Genomic DNA, 25,534 nt, shown 5'->3' with positions numbered 1-25,534 from the left:
AGGTAGGAAAATGTCACGTCACTGGATCCACATTCAACACCCTGACATAGGAAGTGTTTGATTCAGGCTTTCAGTGTAGAATTATAATAGTCAGAAAAGGAAGGAGTATTTGCAAATGGATCAACGGATTCACACAAGCGTACATCAAAGATTAAACTAGGCTTTTGTTTTTCTTAAAAGACTCTTTAAAGCTCTCTGATATACTTGGTCCCAAGGGATTTTTCGAGCACATTTCTCAGCCTCAAATAGGTTCACGTACATGTCAGTGATCAAGACTTTCATATGTTTTATCCTCCGTTTTCAAGACACTTCTAATTATTTTATAAAAACATATCCGAGCGAAGGCTGGCAAAGGGAAGGTCCCTTGTTAACAGGTGGGTATGGGGAGCAATAATCCCGGCCTCTGCTGAGGGAGGCGTGTGGATTTACCGCTTTAAGCCAGACAGATCCGACAAAAACTCCCAGCCTTTACCTAAAACCGTGCTTCCAGTGGCGTCCTGAACTCTGGGAATCGAGGTAATAATTTGCACTTCTTAAGTCTAACCACATATAGCTCAGAGTGTGTGCAGTGTAATAAAGGGGCCACAGTTTGACATGGGAGTACAGCCTTTCACACACACCCTTCAGCCAGAAACAACAGATGATTAGCTGTCGTTTATTCAGTTTTAGAAGCCAAAAACACAGAGGAAAACTAAACTAATAAACCTTGCTATGCCAGGACATCATGTGTAAGCAGACTCTAGGATGTTTTGACTGTTTTAAGTAGGCAATGAGCGTACACAGTACTGTGAAAATCAAAAAGATGTCTTGTTTGTGCACCTCACCGCTACCGTCGCATTCGGATGCGAACAAATCTCTCGCAACTCACAAGGTTCGTCATCCTTTTGCCATCTAGATCATCAGCGAGCCATATTTAACGGGTCCCAATCACACGCTGCCATCTATCCTGGTTAATCCTCCTCTCAGGTGCTGAAATTCCTCATCTGTCTCCATAAACCCCACCGGTCTCCAGGGGGCTCTGCCGAACCCTGATAGGCTCATTCGAGCCACTGAATATTAAACAGGAGATGTGATTTGCAGATTGCTGCAGAGAAGCTATTCCCATGGAGATTCACGTAAGCGAAACCCAACATAATAAAGCACACAAACTGGTGTGGAGATGTTTTCTTCCCCTCTTCCCCTCCTGGAATACCAAAGCAGCATAATCACCTTCCGATTTTTCTTGGCTTGGCATTTGCCACGTCTGTCTCTTCTACCTGACTACACATCAGTGTCACTGACAGAACAAATGAGGGAGCATGCAGAGTGTGCTGAGTGTTAATAATGACTGAGAGCGGGAAATGGAGACGGGGGAAAAAGGTGAGGCATTTAACATGGATGAAAAGGCATAGAGGAGAAATCAAAAGGCAGATTCATAAATGTGAAAAAGGGAATGCATATGTGTACGGAACGAGGGAAAGGATTGAGGGAGCCGGAAAAGGGTTGGGTCGGTCGGTGTGCGAACCCTGTCATCTGCTGACAGTCTCGAAATAGAGCGGGGGGCATGCGCCCTTGTCGCCTCGACATCAAGATGATGACAGGCCGCGTAGTGAACCGCAGAACGACTACAAGTCAAGGATATTACGATGAGAATCGGACAAATGAGAGCCTGCACTTTCTAAACCCAGAGAAGACCCGGTTCCGGCCGACCTGCGCGGAAGGAAAATCAAGACATCGCACGCTCGTCGCCTTACAGAAATCCCCGGCTTGCGATCGTATTATGTGCGCGCACGTCTGCGTGGACTCCTCCGCTTTCAAGGCGTGACGGCAGAGTGCGAATGTGTCAAAGGAATACAGGACCAGACGCCCACGGGATGGACGTTCAATCCTGTCGCCCTGCCATAGGGAGACCGGCAGGATAATACATTGTCCCTTTCCTCACAATCACCCCCTCCCTCCCTCTCTCCCTCCCTCCCTCCCACCACTTTCCAGTCCTTGGCCTTTCCCTTTTGTGCGTCTGAGTGGCGATAATAGCAGGCTGACGGTCACGCAAAGTCTGACCCAGATTCATTCTCGGAGAAGAACAGGAAGCAGGACGATGGGGCCATCTCAGCCTTTCACCCGAGGGACTCATCCTTCCCAGTTAGAGCGGCTGCCTCCCAGTCGTGTCAGAAATGGAGGGAGAAGTCGGGGCCAGGCTGCGCCGCTGCAGGGAAAAAGGGGCTGACTGCAGTCCAATGCAAACCATCAGCGACCAGCTCATTAGGCCAGAAACCAGCGGTAGGGTGCCAACTTATTCATGGAGCGCGCCAAGGAATAAAGGCCACTGTGACTTAGTTAACTCGCTTAGTGGTGTGTGGAAGGCGAAAGCTCAGTCAACTCTGCAGTCCACAGGCAAATGTGATTCAAGATCAAAAAATGCCAGCATCCGTGCCAATCAAAGAGAATTCCTCAGCGGCTCCGCACACACCTTGCTGCATGGATACGGTTACCATGGAAGGCAAGAAAGAGCAGAGAGCTGCACTGAGAGAACGCAGCGGGGAAGACGGATGGGTGGAGACGAGGCTGGGACGGTTGAGGAAAAAAAAAAAATCTATACCCACTACAGCATCTCCATATGGCAGCAAAAGATTGAATGGAAATCTATTTTTCTGTTTCTGTTTTAGACTGGTTGAGGTCCAGTTATGATTAGATTGTCATCAAAGAGAATAATTTTTTTTTGATTTTGTGATAGAGTTTAGGTCTTTAAGGTGACAACCAATAACAGCTGTTGAATAATACATATATCTACGTATTGCTTGGAAAATATATAAAAGAAGTTCAAAATTTTAAAAAGGTGATTGAAAATGCTCTCATTTGTTGTCACTTTCTGGATTCAGCCCCGAAATCCTGCACGAAATATGTAAAGAAGAAAAGTAAGGGAATCAAACAAAGTCCCCCAGATTAATCCTCAGGGGATTATGACACTGAGGTTCTTCATCCACCTGACCCCAACCATGATACAGTGACACCGTCAGGACAATAATGAGAAGGAAGACAAGAGTTGGAGGAGAAGCAACTCTAACCCGCTTAACTCAATATGGGCACTTAACCCGGGGTCAACGGTTCAGATGTAGAGAAGAGAAGTGAGGGTAAGGCAGAAAACTGGAAGGAGATTGAAGGTGAGAAAGCACAAATGGAAGGAAAACACGCAATGTTTGTTCTGGATGTTAGGTTAGGGTTAGAAAACTAGGGCTGTAGGACCATAAATGTATATCACAGTATTTTACTGTAATGATGAGTAAATATTGTGGAATAATCCCACAGGAAAAACAGAAACGGGGAAAATTACGGTTTAATTTATTTTTGACATATTTATTCATATTGAAACATATTGAAACTGCTATGTGTGTAATGTCAATAGCAGTAATAGCAGTAATATCGTAATACCGTAATAATTGTAGTCTGCGCGCAACATTTTTCTTCTCATTCACAAAGCTAAAATTGGGGACACTCTCGGGGAACAGGTCATCCAAAACGGGGACTGTCCCCAGAAATCAAGGACTTCTGTTCACCCTAAAAAAAAACCCCAAACAACTGACACAGTACCTTTTTTTCCTCTCCTTCTACTGCTTTTTCAGGCCTTTCCATCTTCACCTTGCCACGCCTTTGCGGTGATGCAGTCGTACTATGCCAGTTTCGAAGCTCTACATTGAAATAGGTCTGAAATAGTGTCTCGCAGCGCTTTGCGAATGCAACGATACACAGGTATATTAAAAATTCATGTCATAATGGAAAAAATACCGGTATTCGGTATGAACTGGTGTACCACCTGGCCCTAGACCCAGCCCTCTTTATCTTTCTATTATACCACATACCTTTGTCCGTCCCATTTTGGCATAAATAAACTGCATTTTTGAACAATTACAAACAGTACTCATCCTGTGAGTGTAGGATTCATTTACAAGCTTTTCAAAAGTGATATCGCTCTGTTCTTTTTTTCAAAAAGCCTTTTTTCATCGGAGGGTATTGTTCAGTGCAGAGGAAGGTCTATCTTTTTCTCCCGCTCGGATTGAGCGCTCTCTCTCTCCGGCACCCTTTCTCCGTCTCCCTCCCCGCGTCCTTCACATGTCCTTGCGTGACAGTGTAACTGCAGCGTGCCACACTGTTTCAGTGGGAGGCATCTCTGGGATTCCAACGTGTGGGAGAAGACTTCTGCTTGGCTCCCCATCTATCTGTCGCTTATCTCAATCACACACGCTCACTGCCATCCCTCCCGCCGTCTCCACCAATCTCTTTTCCTCTGCCATCACACACACACGGCAAAAATATCACTCTTTCATTTCTTTCGTTTAGCCCTGCCCTGCTTCACTTTGTTTAGTCACACAAAGGGACGATTCTTAGTCTGTCACCAAGATAATGACCGACGGATGGGGAGTGAGGCGGCTGACGTCTCAAGCCTTCCAAAATTCTCTTTGAAAGTCGCCGTGAAAGCTCTGTCATCGAAAGTGACAGGCCGGTTGTTAACGCAAGAAAACCCGTTCCTGTTCTAACTTTTTCGGCTGCACTAACTGCAACAAAATTTAATTTTAAAGCATCTCGAGTCGCCAAAAGTGCGGGGCAAAGTTCCGCTTCTCAAATCGCCGGGCCAACAGTCACGATTAATAGCTGCCGTAATCGTAATGAAGCAAAATAAACAGGGCTGTCGAGCGCGCGCAGACACGCAGAGTCACGTTCTCCATCTATAGCTGCAGAGAATTCCTCCTGATTGAGAGCACTGTAGTGGCAGAACTAATTAACGGCGTTTGATTGTCTTGCCGCAGAGGTGGAAGTCATTACCTTCGTGTCTCCCAGTGTATGCGAGACGCAGTGGTTAAAAATTGAAGCAGATGTTGAATATGTCGATGCACTGTGGGCGAGCTGAATTTGCATATATATTTCATTAAAAAAAAAAAAGAAAAAAAAAATCCTGAATCATGCAACTTCTAACGATGTAGAGGAATACTCTTAGAACCAGTGGATGTCATGTTTTCTTCAGCATGATTCAGGATTCATTTTAACAGGATATACAGGGATCAATCTTTCCTTTCTACCTACTCATGACAATTTCTATGTTAAGGGGATACAATAGTTTCCTATTGTATTTTCTTTTTTCGTCAGAGGTCTTCTCTTTGCTTCAAAGCCTTTTGAACCTTCTGAATAGGTTGAAGCCGGCTAATTAGCTGCCTGTGCAATCCCAGCCATTAGGAGGGAGGGGATGCAGACGGAGACTTTAAAAGGCAGTTAAGAAAACAGGAAGTTGTAACGTTCCCACTCCCTCTCCGATGATCAATCACCGCTCAGACTTCTACAGCATCTTGCCCCCGTACGCCCCCCCACTCAAGCGTCAAATTATCAAATGAGCTCCACGGCTCGCACAGAAAACTGTTGGATTGTTCGAGACCACACCGAGTCTACACACACACACACACGCACGGTAATGTGCAGAAACACAAAGGGCTATGAACACAGAGCAAAGGGAACCCAGTAGCGAAAACGCTCTCAGATTGCTGTGTGAAATGTTCTCTCAGGCGCCTCTTGGCAGACAAAGTAGGTCTAAATGATTTATGAGCGACAACAAAGCATGCCGGTTGTTTGTTTTAGATAAATGCAACACAAAGCGAAAGCTAACAAACCTGATGATGGCAAACAAAGAAAGATGAACGATTTTGGCTAAAAAATAAAAAATAATAATAACAAGGCACTTTTCAGGAGCTAAAAGTTCGAACCGGCAGACCGTGAAGGCCTCGGCACCGATGGAGGTTTCAGTAACCGTCGCTCAAAAGAGGTGCTCAATTTTAAGCGGGATGGGTCCCTACAGCTGGACCTGCTTACCTGGATCCCTGCACCCGAGCAGCAACACCTGGCCGACCGCCCGCCCATCAGGTATGAACACCTGGTAGTCCTCCCCAAACATCCCCTCCCCCTGGACCGCCAGCAAACACCCTCCGTCCAAGCGCTCGACTCAGCACAGCCGCGACCGAGAGACGCACCACATTACTGTACCTGATTTAATGTAATCTACTGTATTGAAACTGTACAAGCTTGTTTCCCTCCCACGGTAACATCACGCCTCACTGATTTTGTTTTTAAGAGACTCTGACGTTCGGATACAGCAGAGGTCTAAATAGGGTGGCTGACTGATAACACAGTGAACTCGCACAAAAGGCACTAACAGCACCTCTCGCTCGTTCGGTTCTTCGGAGACGCGCGCACGCGCCCGCGCGCGTGAGCACGCCGCTATACATTCTTTCAAACATCTGCCCTCTTCATCAGCGGCGTGCTTATTCACAGCCAGAATTGGAGACGAGCGCTCGGGGCTGCAGAAGCACTTCCCTTCCCCTTTTCCTCCGCACTCTCTCTCTCCCTTGATCTCCCTCTTTCCATCTCTCCCTTTCTCCGTCTGAAAGGTTTCTGTGAAAGGCCCGAGATGAAAGGCTGCCCTCAATGGGAGCGTGATTGCAGAGACAGTGCTGGGGCCCAAGGTGCTACGAGAATCGCTCACTCCGAGTCGCGCCGCCCTACTAGGATGCACAAGGTTAGCGCACGTGTGACATTTGAAAGGTGTGTGGTTTAACAATCCTTACTTAAACGGATTTATTTCAGGAGCGTACAGACAGCCACAACATTATGACTGAGAGGAGAAGTGAATAACGTTTTGTGACAATTCAATGTTCTGCTGGGAAACTTTCGGTCCTAGCATTATGTGGATGTTACTCAAACATGTAGCACCCACTTAGACCAGACCAGGCACCCCCACCCCACTCCTTAATGGCAGCAAATACACAAAAATGGTTTGGGAACAACTCAAAAAACAGAAAGAACAGTACGAGGTGTTGACCCGGCCTCTAAATTCACTAGATCCCAAACTGATGATGTAACGTTCAAGGAGACACACGGCACAAACACAATGAGATAAGTGCCAGCCGCACACTGTAAAATGGATATGCATAATACTCGCAGCTTTCTGTGACAATGAGTCAGTTAATTTGAGAACACGCACACACGCACAAACAGACACATCCTTCGCTAAGAAGTACTGCTTTTCTAATATGGTAATCTAATAGAGAAGAGCCTGGGGACTTGGGCAGAGGGTAGTCAGCAGGATACAAACATCTCCAACTTAACGTTGAGTCCTCGGAGAGAAAGCGGATGATGAAGAGAAGAACTACAGAGAGAATGAGAGTTATTGTGTGAAAATGGGCAGGACTCCAGGCAGTAAATAATCTACATCTTCCTCAAAATGCTCTTGAAAATTCCCACATCACTAAGCCATCTCGTCTCATCGATTCTTCAGAATACGAGCCTGGTAATAGCACTACAACCAAACAGAGCGATTTTCAGGTTCAATGTGTATGACCACGTCCTTCCATTACCGCATAAAACCCACCTGAACCATTTGAATGGGCCGGCAGCATCAGCAACTCCAACTTTCTGCCACAAAAAAAGTGGGGAAGTTTGTCGGGCTTCAAGGCGAGTGCACCTGATATCACTGGATGTCAAAAACTGTGGAAAGTAGTGTTCTCGTCCCAAGGGTAATCAAAAATTAGACACCGGGCAATGAGTAACCATTCAGTGTAATTGGTTTTCTCTGCATTTAATTGGGAGAGTTTTAGGACTCAAATGTAGAAAGATAAATATGAAAAAGCAAAGACTTAATTCCGACTTAATTCAGCCTTATAATAATAGAACCACGTCAGAGCACAGAAAGTCCTCGTCGATGTGACTTGGTTATAATAATAGCGCACTCTTGTCTGCTCCACAATAAGCGAGGCTGCAGATCGATAACACGGAGCGACGCTGCTGCAAAGTAACCGCAAACCTTTTCTTCCGCTGTCACAAAAATGTGAAACGTTGCGTCAGCGGAGATCACTAACATGAGTGAGATGAAACGAGCCGCCCAGCATGGCAGATTTACAGCAAACATGTTTCCGTCATGAGTCGTGAGCTGTAGTCAAACAGATTAGAGCAGCGGTCTGAGACGGGAGGTAAGCGAGAGGCGCTGAAACGTCCCAGGCTCTGGTGACGTTAGGCTGCACGGACACAAAATGGCTCCAGTCGGATCCAAAGAAAGGCAGACAATTACCCTTCTTAATCTCAGGGATGATACACAAACACACAGACGTAACCCCTGAACCTATTCATGCTGAGGAAACAGGATTTGCGGTCTCTCTCGTCTCTCTGTAACGTCAGTCTAATTAAAGTGATTATGTGTCATAGAGGGAAGAGTAATATCGGTATTATCGTAATAACAGCAGAAGCACAGGAGCAATGATAGATTTACGCCCAAACTCTATCCCAAGCAGAGGAATTGTTGGAATATGTAACAGATTCACGATGGAGATTCAACAGGAATACATACTTAATGCAGAAAAGGAACTACAGGCATCAAAGCCCAACATCTCTTAATTGCTCTTTTCCACAGAAGCTCGGGGGACTGACACCAGGACCTTTGAGATTCATTATGCTGGAAGCTAGTACATCGAGTGAAATGGGTGTCGAATATCGCCTCTGAAACAATTCTGATTAATCAGGGAATGGACCTGGGCCTTCTGAGGGAGTCCTGCAGTATCTGATGTTGATATTGGGAGCCGTTAGTTTCTATGAGTTGAGGGGAGGGGCCTCTGTGGATCAGATTCTCAATGATCCAGCCTCTTGCCTTAAGGTTTCTTTGTAGAACACTGCATCGAAACAAGACGATCATCAAATCAGACTCTTATTCCCTTCACCTGTCAGTGGCTTTAATGCTCATCACTGTACGTGTCAATGTGACACAATGCACAATGATATTTAATTAAATCTGTTGACGGTCTGTGTCATTACTATGTGGATAAACCAAATCATGGCAACACTGCTTTCAATTACCTCAAAAACATTGTTTTCTCTGCATGTTTTTGATGTTTTCCTCCTCCGACACACCTGATTCTAATGAATGGCTCCTTGTCAGGCCTCTGCAGAGCTTGATGGGGAGCTGATCATTTGAATCAGGTGTGGTGGTGGAGGGAAATATCGAAAACATGCAGGGCGGTGGGTCCCAAGGAAACACTTTTTTACTGAAATATGGTGCATTCATGGTGATCTGTATTTAAAGAATTTTAAATTTGTGGGGGAAAATGCGTGAGCACAGGACGGGAGGTGGACTGTGAAAAAAAAAGGAAATGTTTTAGCTCGCTTTAGCTTCAGGTGTCCTGATGGAAGCCGACAGAACTGCATTGGTCCACCTTTGGGGGGGGACCAGCTTGCAAGAGGTTGAGAACCGCTGATTTAGAGTAATGACTTTATGAATGAAATCTGTCCAATGTGTCTTCATGTTTGCTATGAAATGTGAGTTTTATCCTTCCAATTTCCAGTAGACTAGACCTTGATGTGCTAATAGCTGAAGAAATATTATCCCTGTATTTATTGGCCAAGAAATTTCACTATAAAAAATATCTCCTGTCTCTGTTAAGACTTAAAATCTAAAGCCATTTGAAGCAGCATCTGCCTAAAAAGATTTCAGAGGCTCTACACAAAGAAACTTTAGCGTTAAACTTGAATGATTTAACACAATCTAACCTGAAGCGTATTTTTGTAGCCATCTACGAGGGCGGGTACACATTACTGCGTATAAACAGTGTGCTGCCTGCCTCTACAAGCTGTTTGCCACTTCTGATCCCAGTCTTCATCTTGCATTGCTTAGGACACGCTGTTTATTTATCTAGCCATACAGCAGTGTGTAGCACTTCATAGGTACTCTCGGCTCTAATCTCAACTGCATCCAGAGCCACTTTAAACTCCATTAGTGCACAGTTAAATTTTCAAACTGTTCAACTGAGATATTTTCTGTTCAGAGTGCCCCGCTGCTCCAGGGGAAAGCCACGCTGGTCCTCTGGGCTTAAAACTGGTGCGAGTGAGGCCAGCGCTCAGAGGGCGTCTCGTCAGGCGGGCAGGCGAGACGGGACATTTCTGTGAGATATGGATAAGCCGAGCCGGACCGGGGACGCGGGAAAAAGGAACAAAGGGCCACGACGAAGCCCCGTGTGTCACTGAACTCCCGCATCAAACACCCACCAAGAGCAGAGGGAAGAGAAATCAATACCGACTCATGCTATGCCCGGGCAGCGCCAGGTATATTCGACCATGAAGATGAAACGAGGAGGGAGAGCGGGCGAGAGCAAAGGAGGAGATGAGAATAAGAGAGCGATGAGGCACATTTTGAAGGCCAGCTCTGCTCCCTATTGTTATTAGACGGCTCCCTGTCCTCACTCGACCGCACAAAACTGGTTTCCTTTCTCCCCGTGCCCTTCTCCTGTTAGATCTTGTTGTACTCCACCTCTTCTATTGTAGAGCATCTTTAGAAGCAATTCATCTGTTTCAGCCTGATCTCGCGCAATTACCATAACAACGACGCAGAAAGTTGTACGGGGTTAAATTAAGCGCGGAACGAATCAGGAACTCGGGGCATTTTTCGCGAAGTGCGACGAGACGCGCAGGTGACCAGCATCCGCGGGCGCTGAGTGACACCTAAAGGGCACAGCTCGGCTTCTCCGAGACATCTGCACTCATTAGTATTCAGCTATGAATCATTCAAACACAGCCGGCTGTCATTATCGCAAACAGCAGAAGAGGGGGGACACACAATGACACACACACACTCTGTCACTTTCTCTCACAGGCTCAGGAAGTGTACAAATAAATATACGCACGCATTTAAAAAACGCTCAATAATCTGCACAAGTATGAGGGAAGCGTGTGGTGTTTGTGTGCGACTGATCAATTTGCCGCTACAGAAATCTTCCTTTTTTTAATTTTAAGGGTTGCTGATTCTTGCAATATAATAATTTGCTGCTTTTATGTCATCGTGAATTGAAACCCTTTGGAATTTTTTATTTTTAAAAAGCTAATGCACTGACATTAAAGACACCAAAGCACATTTCCCCCGACAAAATAAAAAACATAAAACTGTTGTCACTTAGCTTTTAAAAATAAATGAATCAATTATCTGACCACTTGTTGCTTTTGAATGTTCCAAATGATGCGCCAATTAACTAGAGTCTCTGTCAACGCCACCACGAGGGACGGCGAAGGAGAAACACGCAAAACACACACACACACACACACACACAAAAAATACTCTTTGTTTGCCTGCACAAGGTGAGACCTCCCTCCAACAAAACCCCATTTGCATGCTGTGCAACAACTGTTTGTGGTTAACAGGCTTACACACGCGGAACCAGAACAGACTGCTAATGCAGCCGGGATCGACTTCAAATAAGGATGCTCGGCCCCATCCCTCCGCGAGCGAGAGCGAGGAGGAGACGCAAAACTACGACTTTGTGTCCTCGACATTTCACCGCCATATCTGACATCGATTATCTATAATCTAGAGCTATAACAAGCACTGTACTGTAGCAAACAACGGGACAGTCAATGATGGCCCAGCGAGCTACAGCGGCTCCGTCAATTTGCGCTGGAGCTGGGAGTCGGCGTTTATTAACCACATCACATCTAATGCGCACTGAGGGCTCTATTCCCTTTAAAACATTACTTTGGCGATTGTGTTTACATTCCAGTGTTTGCAATATACGCAAGTCACAGCAGCGCAACAATGCAATTATTGTATACAGCGTGAACACAATTTTGTTTTCTCCCAGTTGATGATTCACACTATATCCAACGGTGGCTGGAGTTTTTTTATTTTTTTTCTACCTTGAATGTAGCTTCCCTGTTTTCGAGACACACTCAAAGCATCGCAGAAGGAGAAAAGGAAATTAAGGAAGCAATTGTGCAATTTCCAAAACAACACCGGGGAAGACGTGAGGCGGTAAGGAAAAGTCCACACTGGCTCCGGCTACCTTTTTCTGTGTCATGTTCCAAAGGTTTTATATATAAAAAAAAAATAAAAATCACTCAAATTCAACTCCCGTATGTAATTTTAACCCGAAGATGAATGCTTGCAGCTTTGCGTCTGAGTGAGTGTTTGTGAAAATTGTGAGGCCTCGACGAATGAGCGACGCCCAGATGCTGTGTACGTAACTTTAATCGTGCGCAGGGCGGAATCGTCCTGAAAATACATGGTAACAAACTTAAACAAATCTTCTCCTCTATTTTTGGACGTTTCTGGCGATGCTCAATTCGATAAGCAAATATCGCAGAGATGTGAACGACAGGCAGCATCCCATCTGTGTACACTTCTCGTCTTGAGTGCATCTGCCTGGCAGTGGGAGGATGAGGGCTGGGCTCTGGATGAGCTCTGTTGCCAAACCCCGGAGCTTCTTTCTGTAGCTCTGCAGCTATTGGTCCAGAACTCCTGCAGCTGTCTAGGAGGTAGAGTTGATATTTTACCATGAGGGTCTCCTGGCATGCTAATATGCCACGAAGAGGAGGCTGAAACACCGGACAAATAGTCCGCTCTAAGTTCCCAGCCAAGCAAAAGCACATCTGCCAAACCAAAAAGATCTAGCTGAAGGAGCCACACTGTCGCACCCGCCTCTCTGCGAAGAATGAAATAATAGAGACGAAGAATAAAATAAAAAAAACTCTCGCACTAGGACTAACGCACATGCGGGCTGGGTGATCAGGCGCATGCATGATGAGGCTAATGCATTGTCGATCAGAGTGAAATAGCTGGTGGTGGAACTCATTAGGGGTGTGGACACCAGCATGAATTCACGATGCCGAACGCTTTGAACGCGCGCCTTCAGCAAACGCGCGAGAAAATGATGCGGAGCCGAGCTTGTGCGGATGTGCAATGGAGTGTGTTCGTCACTGTCGGAGAAGGAAAGACGGAAACAGCGCAGGGATGCCGGCGAACCGGTGCGAAGCAGAACTCTTCTAATGTGTGCGGCATCTAGCGTTTGTGCGGCGTTTAACCCCGGAGCTTCGCTTCTTCTAAGCACGTTGCCACTTGCTGCCGGTCTGCTGCTCCGCCACACCTCCACAGCCTCAGCAAGCAGCTCCGCGAGCCTCTTGTTTCCTAGTAACAGTGGGAGGAAAGCGGGGCTCTGTGAAAGAAGGTGCTCCTCTGGCTGTCAGGTGGCTGACAGGAGGGTGCACGCATGAGTTGATTTGTAAATAATTACATGACTGTATATCCGTGTATCACATGATTCCTCTCTGGCGCTGCTGTAAGGATCGCGATGCCTGGCGGTTCTCGTGCTATTTCGGTCCAGACTGACTACCGCTAAAAGGACTGCCGTGAAATGTTGTGCAGACATTCACGATCCTCGGATGATGACTCTTAATGACGTTGGTAATCCGCTGACAGTTCTTGTAGAACCGGCAACACGGCAAATGCTTCAATTGTGCTTCGAAAGTGAAGCGTCTTAAGCGGCGGATCGAGACCTAAAAGTGGTTCCGGGGTCGGCTCTAGGTGGAGCGCAGACAGCTGGCAATAAAAAAATAATATTAAATGTTCATCTGATGTTGGACTCGCATCAGTGTGGTAACCATGATTGAAGTTCACTTAAAGACTGTGTTGATGTTCAGAAGAGGGTGAAGCGTAAATATTAGTATTAGATAAATTTCTAATTTGAGGACAAAAATTGACACGGAGCTCAGTGTGAAATATGAGAGAATGAAACCATCCAAATGAGCCAATGCAGTTTCATCAAAAACATCCTGCTCCAAACCAGCATAGGTCCTCCGGGCATCTCACACCACTTAGCTCACTGCATCGCAAGGAACAAAAAAAAAAACCCACACGGTAATCGATGAGCTAATTTTTAGATATGGTTAAGAGGTGTTGGATCAGTCGGCGTCAGACAAATGGAAAACCACACCACACCACTGTCCAATGATGGCGTAGCATGGCATATTGGAGGCAAGCCTGGTAATGTAACACAACAGACCACAGCCCTTACTCCACACATGTAGCCAGCCGTGCTATTTAACAACATTTCAACAACATTTTCAACTGAGTGGGTCCGAGCCGGAAATACTGCGTGGGAATCAGAACTGATGTTTCTGTTGTACGACAGGGAAACGTTCAGGTTAAGGTGAAGATGGCGCGTGATGCGGTATGGAACCACTGCCTGTTTGCACCGAGAAGCGACGGAGGCTATAAACATGGTGCCCGTGCTTGATAACGCTTTGAAAGATGTCGTCAAAGTGGTGACACGCATTAAAACGGAGCGGGAAAGACAGCCGCAGCATTTTAAAGCCGAAGAGTAAAGACCGGGGCTCCGAGCACGAGCAGGTGTTGTTTCACTCGGATGGACGTCCGAGGCTTTTACGGACTGCGAGGAGGAACTGCTGCCCTCCTCTCAGACGATGGCTCCCCTTAACGCTGAATTGTTTGACAATGAAATTGAGTCGCGTATCTTGCTGATGTGATGTGACGTCCTCTTCAACGCAATGGAAGAGACGCAATATCAGACAGAAGAACAGTCGGACAAAATTGCTGTGCTTAAAAAGAATATTACACGGGGGGTAAATTATTAATCCGAAGACCGACCGGACATGTTTCCCAACACTTGACATGAAGCAAAGCAGCTGGACAGTGTGACCAGTAATTACTCGTCAGGAACGCTCGAGTCGCCCCCTCGCTAAACTTCACGCCCGGTACGACTTCCCAGAGGAGGAGAGGGGTAATGAATAAGCGACCCCTTTGGCACCATCTACGAAAACATCACGTTACCAAGCAACAAAGAGCATCAGCTGGTGGAGCAGCAACGCTACGCTGAAAAAGAGATTCGGAGGGGTAAGCGGTGTGATGGCTACTGCAGTCACAACAATCCTACCGTTCAGCACAACCTGTTTGTGTGAAAGTCGCTCGAGCTCGAGTCAAAGCAGAAGCCGACGAGAGAAACAGGTCGGACACTGAGCACGATCTGAACGTGAGACGAGCTCTGTCTAAGGTTACACCGGAAATTCTTATTGATTTTAATCACTTCTCTATGCAGTTGTCATGGAACTGCTTGAAATATCTCAGCATCTACCGGACAGATTGCTACGACATTTGGTCCGGGCGTTCGCGGTTTAAGACGATAAATCAAAATGATTCTTCTGAACCTTTTTTTTCCCTGAAGCACCATGATGTTCGTATTTGTGATTATCACATAACAAACATTTGGTACACATATTCACGGTCCTCTCACCAGACATGTGGAGGCTTTGGCTTTTCATTTAGCAGCACTTATTCTATCTTATTGTTTAATTTGGTTCATGACAATTTAAACATGTTGAAGAATTTGCTTCAAATTACCTTGCTTTAATTCCCCAGAAATACATTGTAGAAGAAGTTTGTCAAGCTACAACAATTTGTCAAGCTAATTATTTTATCAGGCTCATTAAATATTCACTCATCCCTGCAGCATCTGGCAACGGCATTTATTCAAACTATATTTTTACCGACAAATATTATGTGTCTGCCGAAGCCAAAATGTTTTGAAGGAAAGAAACTCTACATTTACGAACGGCCCTGGAATCTGAGCGAGGTGAAAGGGGGAGAGTGACACCGCTGCCTAGGGGTTTGGCATCCCGACTCCTATCTGTGTTTTCGCTTGAGGCGGTCGGGGTGAGGTTAGGAAGTGCTCACAGCTTTGGTTAAATCTTAATACATATGTTATCTCTGAGACTCTGAGGACTCTCCCTAACCTTAAACTTGTGATTTTATATAAAGGCAGGAACAAATGTTGTTTAAATAAACATTTTTGAACACAAATTCAGTATTAGAACGGTCAAAAATGGCCAAATAATTAAGATTTTAATCATTGTGTTGACAATGAAAGCACCACAGTTTCTTCATGAGTAATATTTGAAAATGATATGTAAATTAACATAATTTCTAAGAGGCAGGGTTTAAAGGAAGAACACGGTGGCAACCTTCAAACATCCTTGTTGTCAGTCATAGGCCGAGCTCTGGCTTTAGCAATGATTACCTCTATGTGTGGCTCCCAATTGACTCCCTGCTATTGAACAAGGTCAAATATTAAGAGGTAACTCCTCGCAGCTGAAATTATGACCCATGAGTGGCTCACTACCACCAGCAACAATAACTGAGCTACGCACAAGCGGCCATTTTCCTCCCTCCCCCTCTCTTACAGCCACTACGGTCGAGAGAACACCTTCCCTCCTCCCAATGAAAGAAAACCTCAGCACAGTGTGCACACCGTTTGAAAAGTGCCAATGACACATGATATTTTACACCCCTTGGTTGCCTATTAATACGTCCGACTGAGACGGAAGCCGTCGGGATGAAGGCACAAAACACGGGCAACAATGGATGAACCGCAGAGATGCAGGTTTGTCTCCGGGTAAAACAGCTCTGACCTTTTCATACTCGCTGCTCTAATAGTTTACGACGGTTGGTTTGGGCTCATCCATGAGTTTCACATGCAATGTTTGCGACCGCAGTGATCCCAGTTACAGGAAATCCATTTTTCTAAGCTCGGCTGGACTCCGGGATAATGCGAGCCCGTATCTGCTTCTCAGGCGGTTACAACTCATTACATGTATATTAGAGGGCGATAGCGCTGGGATTGGTTTCCTTGAGAGAAGGGTAGCTCCTAGTGGGCGAAATGTGGAAGGAAATGAAAAGCGAGCCACAAAGTTGCAGCAGAGCTTTTTCTTCTTCTTCTTCTTTTTTTTTTTCTTCCTCCAGAGACCTATAATCACACGAAGAATCGCAGCGCGGAGCGCACAAACAAGGATGCGGACACGCCGAAATGAACGAGCGATTTTAAGAGACTGAGGCCGGTGCACTCAGAGAGATGGAGGTTTAAATGTTGGCCGGTTCGCAGCGACCGTGGAAATCTAAATCGGAGCCAAACCCCGAGGCGATACAGACACGTTTGATGGTTCAGTTCGCAAAGTGATACTAAATCTCTCGTCACAGTTTGAGGGATCAACCGCACAGAAGAAGGGCAGAGAGAGGGAGATGGTGAAGCATCTATTAAGACCGGGACCAGATTGAGATGAGGGATATTTGGACCCGGTCGGAAGCAGGAGGTTAATTCGCTTTAAAATCATCAGAGCCAGCACCCCCTGCTTTACACCGATGCCCGAACATCACAAAATCATAAGCGATGAGAGAAGCATGTAGGAGGAAGAAAGAGTGCCACCGTCGTCATTTCCTCTAACTTTCTTCTTTTCTCACTTTCTTCGGGGGAAACTTTTCAGGGAACGACTGTTACCCTCTTTTAGGTTTCTCCCGCTACTCAGCATCCTTTGTGAAGTAACACAGATGCCAGAAATGAGTCTCTAGCCCAGAGGTATCTGAAATGTAAGCTAAATCGAGCTCTCCTGAATACACTCAGGAGCTGACATATTCATAAGTGATTCAGCTCAACTCGCTCTGAACCTTTTCAAGCGTTCACCTGGCCCTAAATGTTTAATAATAACCACCCAAATGTGTTCACGTAACGAAACAGAATCTTGTGGGACGCAGCGCAACATGATCCGCGTCTCCTATGTTTAGACTACAGCTGTCCCATGCAGGGAAGAAGCAGATGTATTTGTGCAACATTTCCACTGCATATTAAAAGCAGAGTGTACTCACGCTGCTATTTCAGGTAGAACAAAACGCCAGGTGAGGCTTGTGTGGATTTCATATCTCTTTGTTCCACCAAAAGGACAACGCGGATACCGCGATGTGCAGATGCATGCATAAAATAGCAATCGGCAGCACAGGATATTATGTTTCTCAAATGTTTTATTTCTTTTTGCAGTCTTAAATGAAACTCTTACCCTTACAAAACACTTCCATTCAGCATCCACTTTTGTAAAGGTACGCCTGGCAATGATAACGCAATTCAATATCGTTTTACCTTCACAAAAATGAATAATATGCGTGAGGTTTTTCCTTAACTAAAGGTTTATCTTTGAAAAAGCGGGATACTAAGAGGTGCTTTGTACCACCACTAGCTAGGAACTGAATTAACACTTCAGACGACGCTAGCAAAAAACCGAGCGCTGCAGCCGCGCTCAGTATGGAATCTGTGGCCGATTGCATTAAATTGCATTGCTCTAACTAATAATGCAGCGTTTGTGGAAATTTCAATTTCGCCCTGGGATCGCATTTCATTTCCCAGCCACGGCTGTGAGTGGAGACAAAGTAATAAAAAGACAGCTGATACCTGACTGAAGAAACGGGCCGTCTCTGCTCTGACACAAAGACATGTACTGAATCCAACTGTACATGGAAAATAATAAACACAAAGACAATTTTTGTACCACGGCTGAGGAAGTAAGAATGTTAAAGCGAGAGTGAGATGAGAAGATTGGGGTAAAAATGCAGCTGTGTCCAGCAGCCAGTTAGCATATCGCCTGCAATATTAATATAATCCAATAAAATATTAACATTAGTCTTTGGTTTTTGTATGTCTGACACATTTTGGTTTGAAATAATGATGTGTAGAGATGCTGGCTGGCGGATTTTGGGGCAGAGTCGAGCTCTAGTCTCAATACAACGTGATACTGGCCTTAGCTTCGTATTTGTCCAACTTTCCGTTTCCTGCGCTGACATCTCCATTCAGCATCAGTACGCTAGGCAGCACAAATGAGCAAGATATCAGTAGCGTCTTAAAATAGTTGGACAGTGATATTACTGCGTATGTGCCGTCAATCACGAGCGTGCTGAACAGTGGAACAGTGGTAAAGTCTCCGTGTCAGCACAGGACGTCATTAGCCACTTTACTGGTGAAGTTTCGCTGCTAATTTCCGCACAAAGTTTTTCAAATATCCCAAAAAGGCTCAAAAGTGACCATGAAGTGCAAAAGAAAAAGTTTCACAAAGAAAACCCCGACTGCCTCCTGACTAACTAAATCTGAACAGTTACCTCATTATGTTGTAAAATTTTCACACATTGATTTGCGCTGAACCGAATGCCACTGCTGCGGAAAACAGATGCCTCTTTCAAACGCCGTTGAGAAGTTCTGCAATTACTGCTGGGGTACATTTTAACCGACCAATACATTGCTAAAGAGCCAACAAATGGAAAAGCAGAATTTTGCATTCCTAATATGCCAAGAAGTGGTATTCTCATTATCTTGCCATTACACTACAAAACACTTGCAAATGTGTTGTTTTTTTTTTTTTTCCTTCCTCCTCCTCCTCCTCCTCCTCTTCCATCTTTCTCCAGTTGCAGCACAAAGTAGCTCCGAACCACTCGGCTTCCAAAGCAGTCAGCAGAAAAACCACTTTTGATTTAGGGTCCATATACTTATGTCTCACCACAGAACACCTTAATATACGACAAGTTGTTTTTTGTGACTCACGGGCTGGAGCTTTCAAGAGCACATTAGGGCAGGGAGACTTCCGCGGTAGATCACCGTGGACCCACTACAGCCGTGTGGGTAAGGAAAAACCCGAAGCTAACGAAGAAAATATTGGCCTCTCGATAGCAACGTAATAGTACAATTGCTTCAGGACCGTGTCACGCAAGCTGCTGTGGAACACTTCTCATGGCTTTTTTTCTGCTCTTTTTGGAAGTACAACAAACTACCGGCAGCGACGTTATCAGTTAGAGAGATGGCTGAGCAGGCATTGTACAATCCAAGTTGATTAGTGTACAGATTTTACCAGCTGACAGGAGGTGATTACGCCCCTCCCGTGAACAGCAGCTGGAGGAGAATCTCACAGCTTTTCCAACGTCTAAGTATTTTAAGTTCCACATAGACACTAGCTGCATTAGACATTAACAGAATACACGTTCACGTCCACGTGAACGAATCTGCAGTTGGAAACACAAAGAGCAGAAGTGAAGGAGATGTTGCAACAAGGGAGGATGTCAGGGTTGGTGGATGGTTCAGGAAACATCTAACTTCTACACAAGAGGCCTAAAAAATGTGTTTTTAACCCAAACTATGCAATGTCTCTACGTATAAAGGGGAACACACGCAGGAAGAGACTAGAAACAAGGCCACAAGACACCAAGCCGTGTTAATGAAATTCAGCAACTTGTACTGATGACGGGCAAGAAAGTTATGCGTCAAATGAAACTAATTTGATTTGAGATTAAAAGCTGGACGACAGGGCTATCACATCACAAAAGTCTTGTTATTCGGAGGACAAAGAAGACGCTTTGTTGTTTAAATTTGGATTATTGGTTTAACTCTCTGCGGTTTCATAACACGTCATACAAAATGGCAGGTCAGTGCCGGTTTAATTAGATTTGTATTTCCCAGCAGTGCTTCCCTTGGTGTTTTTGTTGAGATGCACAGATTTTAATTCGGCGGCCCAGTGTGTCTGCCTGTGCAGAACCACCGTCCAATAACAGTGTTTCCCTTTCAGCAGAAAAGGAAAATCACACACTATGGAACTCATAGTTTAACGTAAGGCAACACGAGACTAATGCTTGCTGCGACACTACCATAATATTTACACTAATTAATGTGGCTGACGGCAGAAACGAGGATAGACTGTATTTAACGCTGAACATCATTAGCAGAGCCAGGTCTTTAAGGATTATTGAGGATTTTTTTTTAACCCCCAAGCATTCAGGCGTGACATGTTTGACCTGCGATTGCTTTTAAGTTAAAAACATGGGAGAAATATCTTAACATTTAACAGTGAGTGGTCAGTGTCCATTTAGTCAAGTATAAATGTCTCTCTTCTCTTTGCTTTGCGGGAAAAGGTCAAAATTAAATGGAGCTAAGATTTTTTTTTTTCTCGATTTCATCAAAGGCTAAATAAAATACCTTTACATTTATATGTCAATCTATTTCACAAAAATGAGAATTTACTCTACCGGCTGGTATTTTCCCGACCATCATTGTGCGCAGATATCAAACTCTGCTGTTGCACATGGAAACAAGGACCTTTGATAAATGCATGTAATATTTAAGCCTTTGAATCATTTATGACCTTGAGAGCGAACTACTGTGCTTACCACTGCAGCTGTGAGAGATACATCATGTGGGCCACAAACCCCGGGAGTAAAAGCACACATGATTCGCAAAGATTTTTTGATCTTTGATTTGCAACTTCAGTCCCCAGTAAGGAATCGAAGTCAAAGGAATCTGAGAAAGCACAAAGACTTCCAAGTGAGAAGTGAAGGCTTTTTTCAACGATCAAACGTACACATATGGACACATGCGCATTTGCAGCTTGTTGTGCGAGAGACACGTTGTGAATCAAACCTAAAGAGCCCGCAGGTCTGAGCGGAGGAGTCTGGGAATTTCTCGTCTCACAGTCATTAAGTGCTCGGCCCCTTTTCCGAACAAGAGGTTGTGGCCCAGAAAGTGTACAGTCTGTACATCATGTTGCTATTTTGTTCAGCTGATTTGGTTTAACATCAGTAAAACTCCAGCAGTGCTATTCCCAGCAGGGTCAATTACTTCAGAAATGCCCTCAAAACACGCAGCTCTTCTGCCATAAAACATTGCATCATCATTAGCCAATCACAAGGCAGCGTTCATGGGGCTTTGTGTGGCTCAGATCTAGGGAATAAGCAGGTGCGGAAGAACTAAACTTCACGTGCATAGTGAGATCCGGTGTGATGTTGTCAATAACAGGTGCTTTAAAGCTTAGAGCAAACGTTTCTAGAAAAAAAAAAACACTGTTATTTGTAATCGGATCCTTATTTAAATAGACTCCAGCAGGGGCAAGGATATGACGTGATTCAATCGAGGCTGCGTCCTTGCACGCTAGATAAATATCTGACAGGCAGATGATGACATGACCCCGACCACAGCACCTGTCTTTGCTTTCAGTATTGAAATGAAAAAAAGGGCAAACAGTCCGGACCAACGGCTGATTCAAAAACAACACGGTGCGATCGTCTGTTCATCTTTACAATGACTACACCAGTTTGACACCATGATGGAAATATGAAGTCAATGTCAGACCAATGTCAAGTCTGAATGTACAGTACATTCCCAACATATCAAAGAAAACGTAGCGGGTGACTGTGGACAAAATACCTCTGCATTACCTCCCACTTTACATACACCTCACCACGTTATGTTCGGGACTGACACGTTCCACTACTCCCCTTTCATCCACTCAAACATCCACTGCCACTGCAGGCCCCCTCCTAGACATGGTTTCCGGCTGCGTCTCGCTACGGAGGATCAGCAGATACGCAGACATGTGTGTTGACATAAACCTCAGCTGAACATAGAAGGTGTAGCACGGAGGAAACCGAGCCACCAGGATCAGCAGTCTCTGCACAGTGGCAACACTGTGATAAGCATGAGATTTCCAGCAGACTAATAATGCGCTTAACGCTCAATTCTGCTTAATCTATTCTTTATGCTTTAGCCTTGCAGTGTGAACTGCTTCAACTCTGTAATGGGCTTATAAAGCTGCTTCTATATGCAGTTATAGAAAGTGGGGAAAGTCTGACTACCAAAATGTAAATGTCACACTTCTTTACTGGCCAACTTGGCAAAGCTAAGCCAGAGCTGGCACATAGATGCCTTGCTGGTGGCTAGAATGCAATTAGAATGGTCTTTGGCTGCATTATGTTAAATAAGTGCTTTGAATTACCACCAACAGACAATGACAGTCCTGAATACTGAAGGTCTACATGGCTGGAAATGTTCAGTTTCGGCAAATTATTCTAAACTGCTGTGCTCCTAAAGAAAAAAAGAACTTATGGCCTGAACATTTCGCCAAAATTAATTAATTAATCCGTCTAATCCCACGCCAATCACTGTAAGATAGGCAATGACTTTACAGACAGAAACCAAGGACAAGCTTTACAGTCATTAAGCAAAAAAAAAAAAAAAACAAGAAAAAAAAATATAGACACTCATATCTCTGTCGAGTGCGAAAGGTTTTACGCCTCTGCAGCTTGTCTCTGCCTTCACCTGAGCCTTAAACACATTTCCTCCGAGTTTAAAGAGATAGATGAGGATGTCTGACAAAAGACTTCCAATATCAGCTTGGAGAAATTAAACCTTTCAAAGGTCATCTGCAAAAATAGACGAAAACACGGCAGCTGAGAACTGACCGGACAAGTCGAAGACATCAATATTATAGGTCAAGCAGAGGATACGTTCAAAAGCAAACAAGTTGGTTTGCCGTTCCACGTGCGATCACCCCAAGTAATAACCTCATTTGGACTCTAATGAGGTTAAAGGAGCTGCTGAAGCCAGCAACTTACCTGCCCATCTACGAATAAACCCTTTTTTTGTCTTTTGTTCCTTGGCAGTCCCTTTCATTTTCTCCCCGTCTTTCATGTTGTCTGTCTCTTGTCGCGCTTTCCCTTCTCCCCACAAGCTACCAGACTGTCCCTTGGTGAGAGGCGAGCGAGGGATGAGGAGGAGGGGAGGAAGGAAGGAGGGAGGAAAGGTGAGGGAGAATGAGGAGTTATGGAAAGGAAATTACTGTGGGTGAGTTCTCTGATCTGTGCGGCGTTGCCCTCCTTTCCTCCTCATCTCACTGTGGATGCGTGTCACCCCACAAGTGTTTCTCCCCTGTTCCATCTCGCTTTAACTCCCACTCCATTTTCACTCGGCCTTTATCATTTGATTCGATCGTTTCTTCTTGCAGGGGCTCGGATCTTACACGTGTAATCAAATGGAAATTTCCCACAATATGTTCTGCCTGTGGAAATAGAGGAGCAGTATATACATTTGCCCATATGACAGATTTATGGAGATCTTCGGTTCATTTTCACGCCGCAAAACTTGCATCCAGCATTTCAATGGGGCCCGTAAGAGAAGGCGAACCAGAGGTGATTACAAGAGAGACTGAAAAGGGAATGAAAGAATGAAAAAGATGGAGAAATGGCATCATGTTAAGGAGTTGACCCACTCCTTCGTCCATTTAAAACACCATCCCCCATTAATTGAAGGCAGAGCCGCCTCTCGTCATGTCACCACGCTATCATCACACCCACCGTGTTTTATTTGTTCTGTTCGTTTTTCTTTATCCCCGTGTATTTCAAACACACCTCAGAGGGCTTCACTCCCCAGAGGTCGTCCATGTGGCCGACAGCCCCGACCACAACCAGCGCAGACACCGTCAGCTACACACCAAACTAAATTGCCTCTCATAGTCACACCTCTCTCTCCGTTTCTTACACACACACACACCCACACGCGGACTCACACCCACCAGCTCCACCTGCTTCGCTGATGCTACTTCTGTTACGCCGGCCCCCTCCCATTCCTTGTTGCTCCCACACATGGTGCCTCCACCCAGTGTTTCCACAGCCTCTCCCCAGACGCCTCGCTCCTAACCTACTACCCTCTCGCTGATGCTGCCTCGCAGCATCGCTCTCCTCGAGCCCTCGGCCCAACCCCCCACCTCCTGCTTTCACAGAGTGTGACAGGAGGACAAGCCAGCTGGTTGGGTAGCACAACAACGCAGAATCAAAAAAAAAAAAAAAAAATACCTGCTACATAAGTATGCATATAGAGATAGGGTTGACATGCCTTGGGATGGTGCATTGCCCATGCTGCGACACGGACCGCTGCAGCTGAAAGTGATCGCGTTTCCTGTTTCCCCCTCCTCTTTTTTTTTTTTTTTTTTCCTCTCTCCTCCTCCCTCCTCCTGCTCCTCGTTTTTCTGCTCTTCTCAAAGTGCCCGGTCTCTCCGTTCCTTGCGCCGGTCCCCCCGCGCTCCTATTCGCTCCTTCGCCTTCTGCCGTCCTCCTTCCCTTTGTCTCGCTCTGCCGTTGCCTTCCCTCCGCCTGGAACCTCCTTCGCGAGATGGGCTACGGTCCAGCGGCGGCGCTCCTGACGGCACTGCGCGTGTGTGCGAGAGAGACGGCGAGCACGTGTGTGTGCGTGTGTGTGTTTGTGTGTGAGGGAGAGGCTGGTGTGAGTGTGAGAGAGGGAAGAGATGGGCGTGCTCTTCAGCAGTAGGAGCTTGGTCGGTGCATGCCGGTGCAGGGATGCTTAACACACAGCCAAGAACGAAGCACAGAATTTGCCCATAATAAATTCACACTCCCTCACCCACTCTCTCTCTCTCCCTCTCTCTCTCTCTCTCTCACTTGCTCCTCCATGCCTTATTTCTTCCCCATTACACATCGTACTCCCTCTCTCCTCTTAAAGACACAGGCGGCGCGCTGCATTGCTGCACGCCTAAGGCGCATCTCATGATATGGAAATAAAGGGGAGTCCAGGGACGTTGGTACAGTACGAGGCTCCGCAGCTGAGTTAGCAGGGGGGCCGGGTGGAGAAACGCTTGAAGCATCTATTGTACCAGGAATGAGGAGGGAGGGGGTGGAGGGAGGGGAGGGAGCATCGGGGAGGGTGGTGCTGGTGATGCGAGAGGGAAAGGGAAAGAGAGTGGGAGGGAGAGAGGAGTGTGAACACTTGAAATATCCCCTAGTGACAACGGCAGCTAATGATGAAGCTGTGTTGGGCCAGAGGCAAGTTTGTAGCGGATTGGCATGGCAACGGGAGCTCGGTGGCAGGTGAGAGTGGCGAGAGGGACACCACGGGGGGGCCACCGGAACATCGCTGTGGCACACAGCACTGCTGGATGTTTGTTTGCAGGCATGAATTATTACTCCTCCGATTCCTGGAAACTCACGTCCAACGTTACATCAGCTATTTAAGAGCGCCCTTTAAAACAGACACATACTGAAATCATTTATCGTAAGGAATCTAGTGGAAGGCGGAGTACAAAACATGAGCAACAACTAGCTAGAAGAAAA

The 25,534-nt window shown here is 45.7% G+C and overlaps 1 protein-coding gene across 10 annotated transcripts in view; it reads right to left on the bottom strand.

Annotated features, from left to right (window-relative positions):
- si:ch211-278a6.1 (SRC kinase signaling inhibitor 1) overlaps positions 1 to 25,061 on the bottom strand; it is a 93,953-nt gene extending 68,892 nt beyond the window's left edge. For 6 of the 10 annotated variants that reach the window (XM_047571215.1, XM_047571219.1, XM_047571217.1 and 3 more), the window contains exon 1: positions 23,027 to 23,788. In XM_047571215.1, the coding sequence (XP_047427171.1) occupies positions 23,027 to 23,102 (76 nt within the window). In that variant the 5' untranslated portion in view covers positions 23,103 to 23,788. Of the gene's footprint in view, positions 1 to 23,026; positions 23,789 to 24,302 lie in introns of those variants that run through there. The other 4 variants (XM_047571220.1, XM_047571218.1, XM_047571224.1 and 1 more) reach the window with 4 other exon arrangements.
- Between the last annotated feature and the right edge of the window lie 473 nt (positions 25,062 to 25,534).

This window comes from Mugil cephalus, chromosome 20 (genome assembly GCF_022458985.1).
Source record: "Mugil cephalus isolate CIBA_MC_2020 chromosome 20, CIBA_Mcephalus_1.1, whole genome shotgun sequence".
Classification (NCBI taxonomy): Eukaryota; Metazoa; Chordata; class Actinopteri; order Mugiliformes; family Mugilidae; genus Mugil; species Mugil cephalus.
The sequence above is the reverse complement of the archived record's forward strand: the minus strand, read 5'-3'. Positions and strand labels throughout refer to the sequence as shown.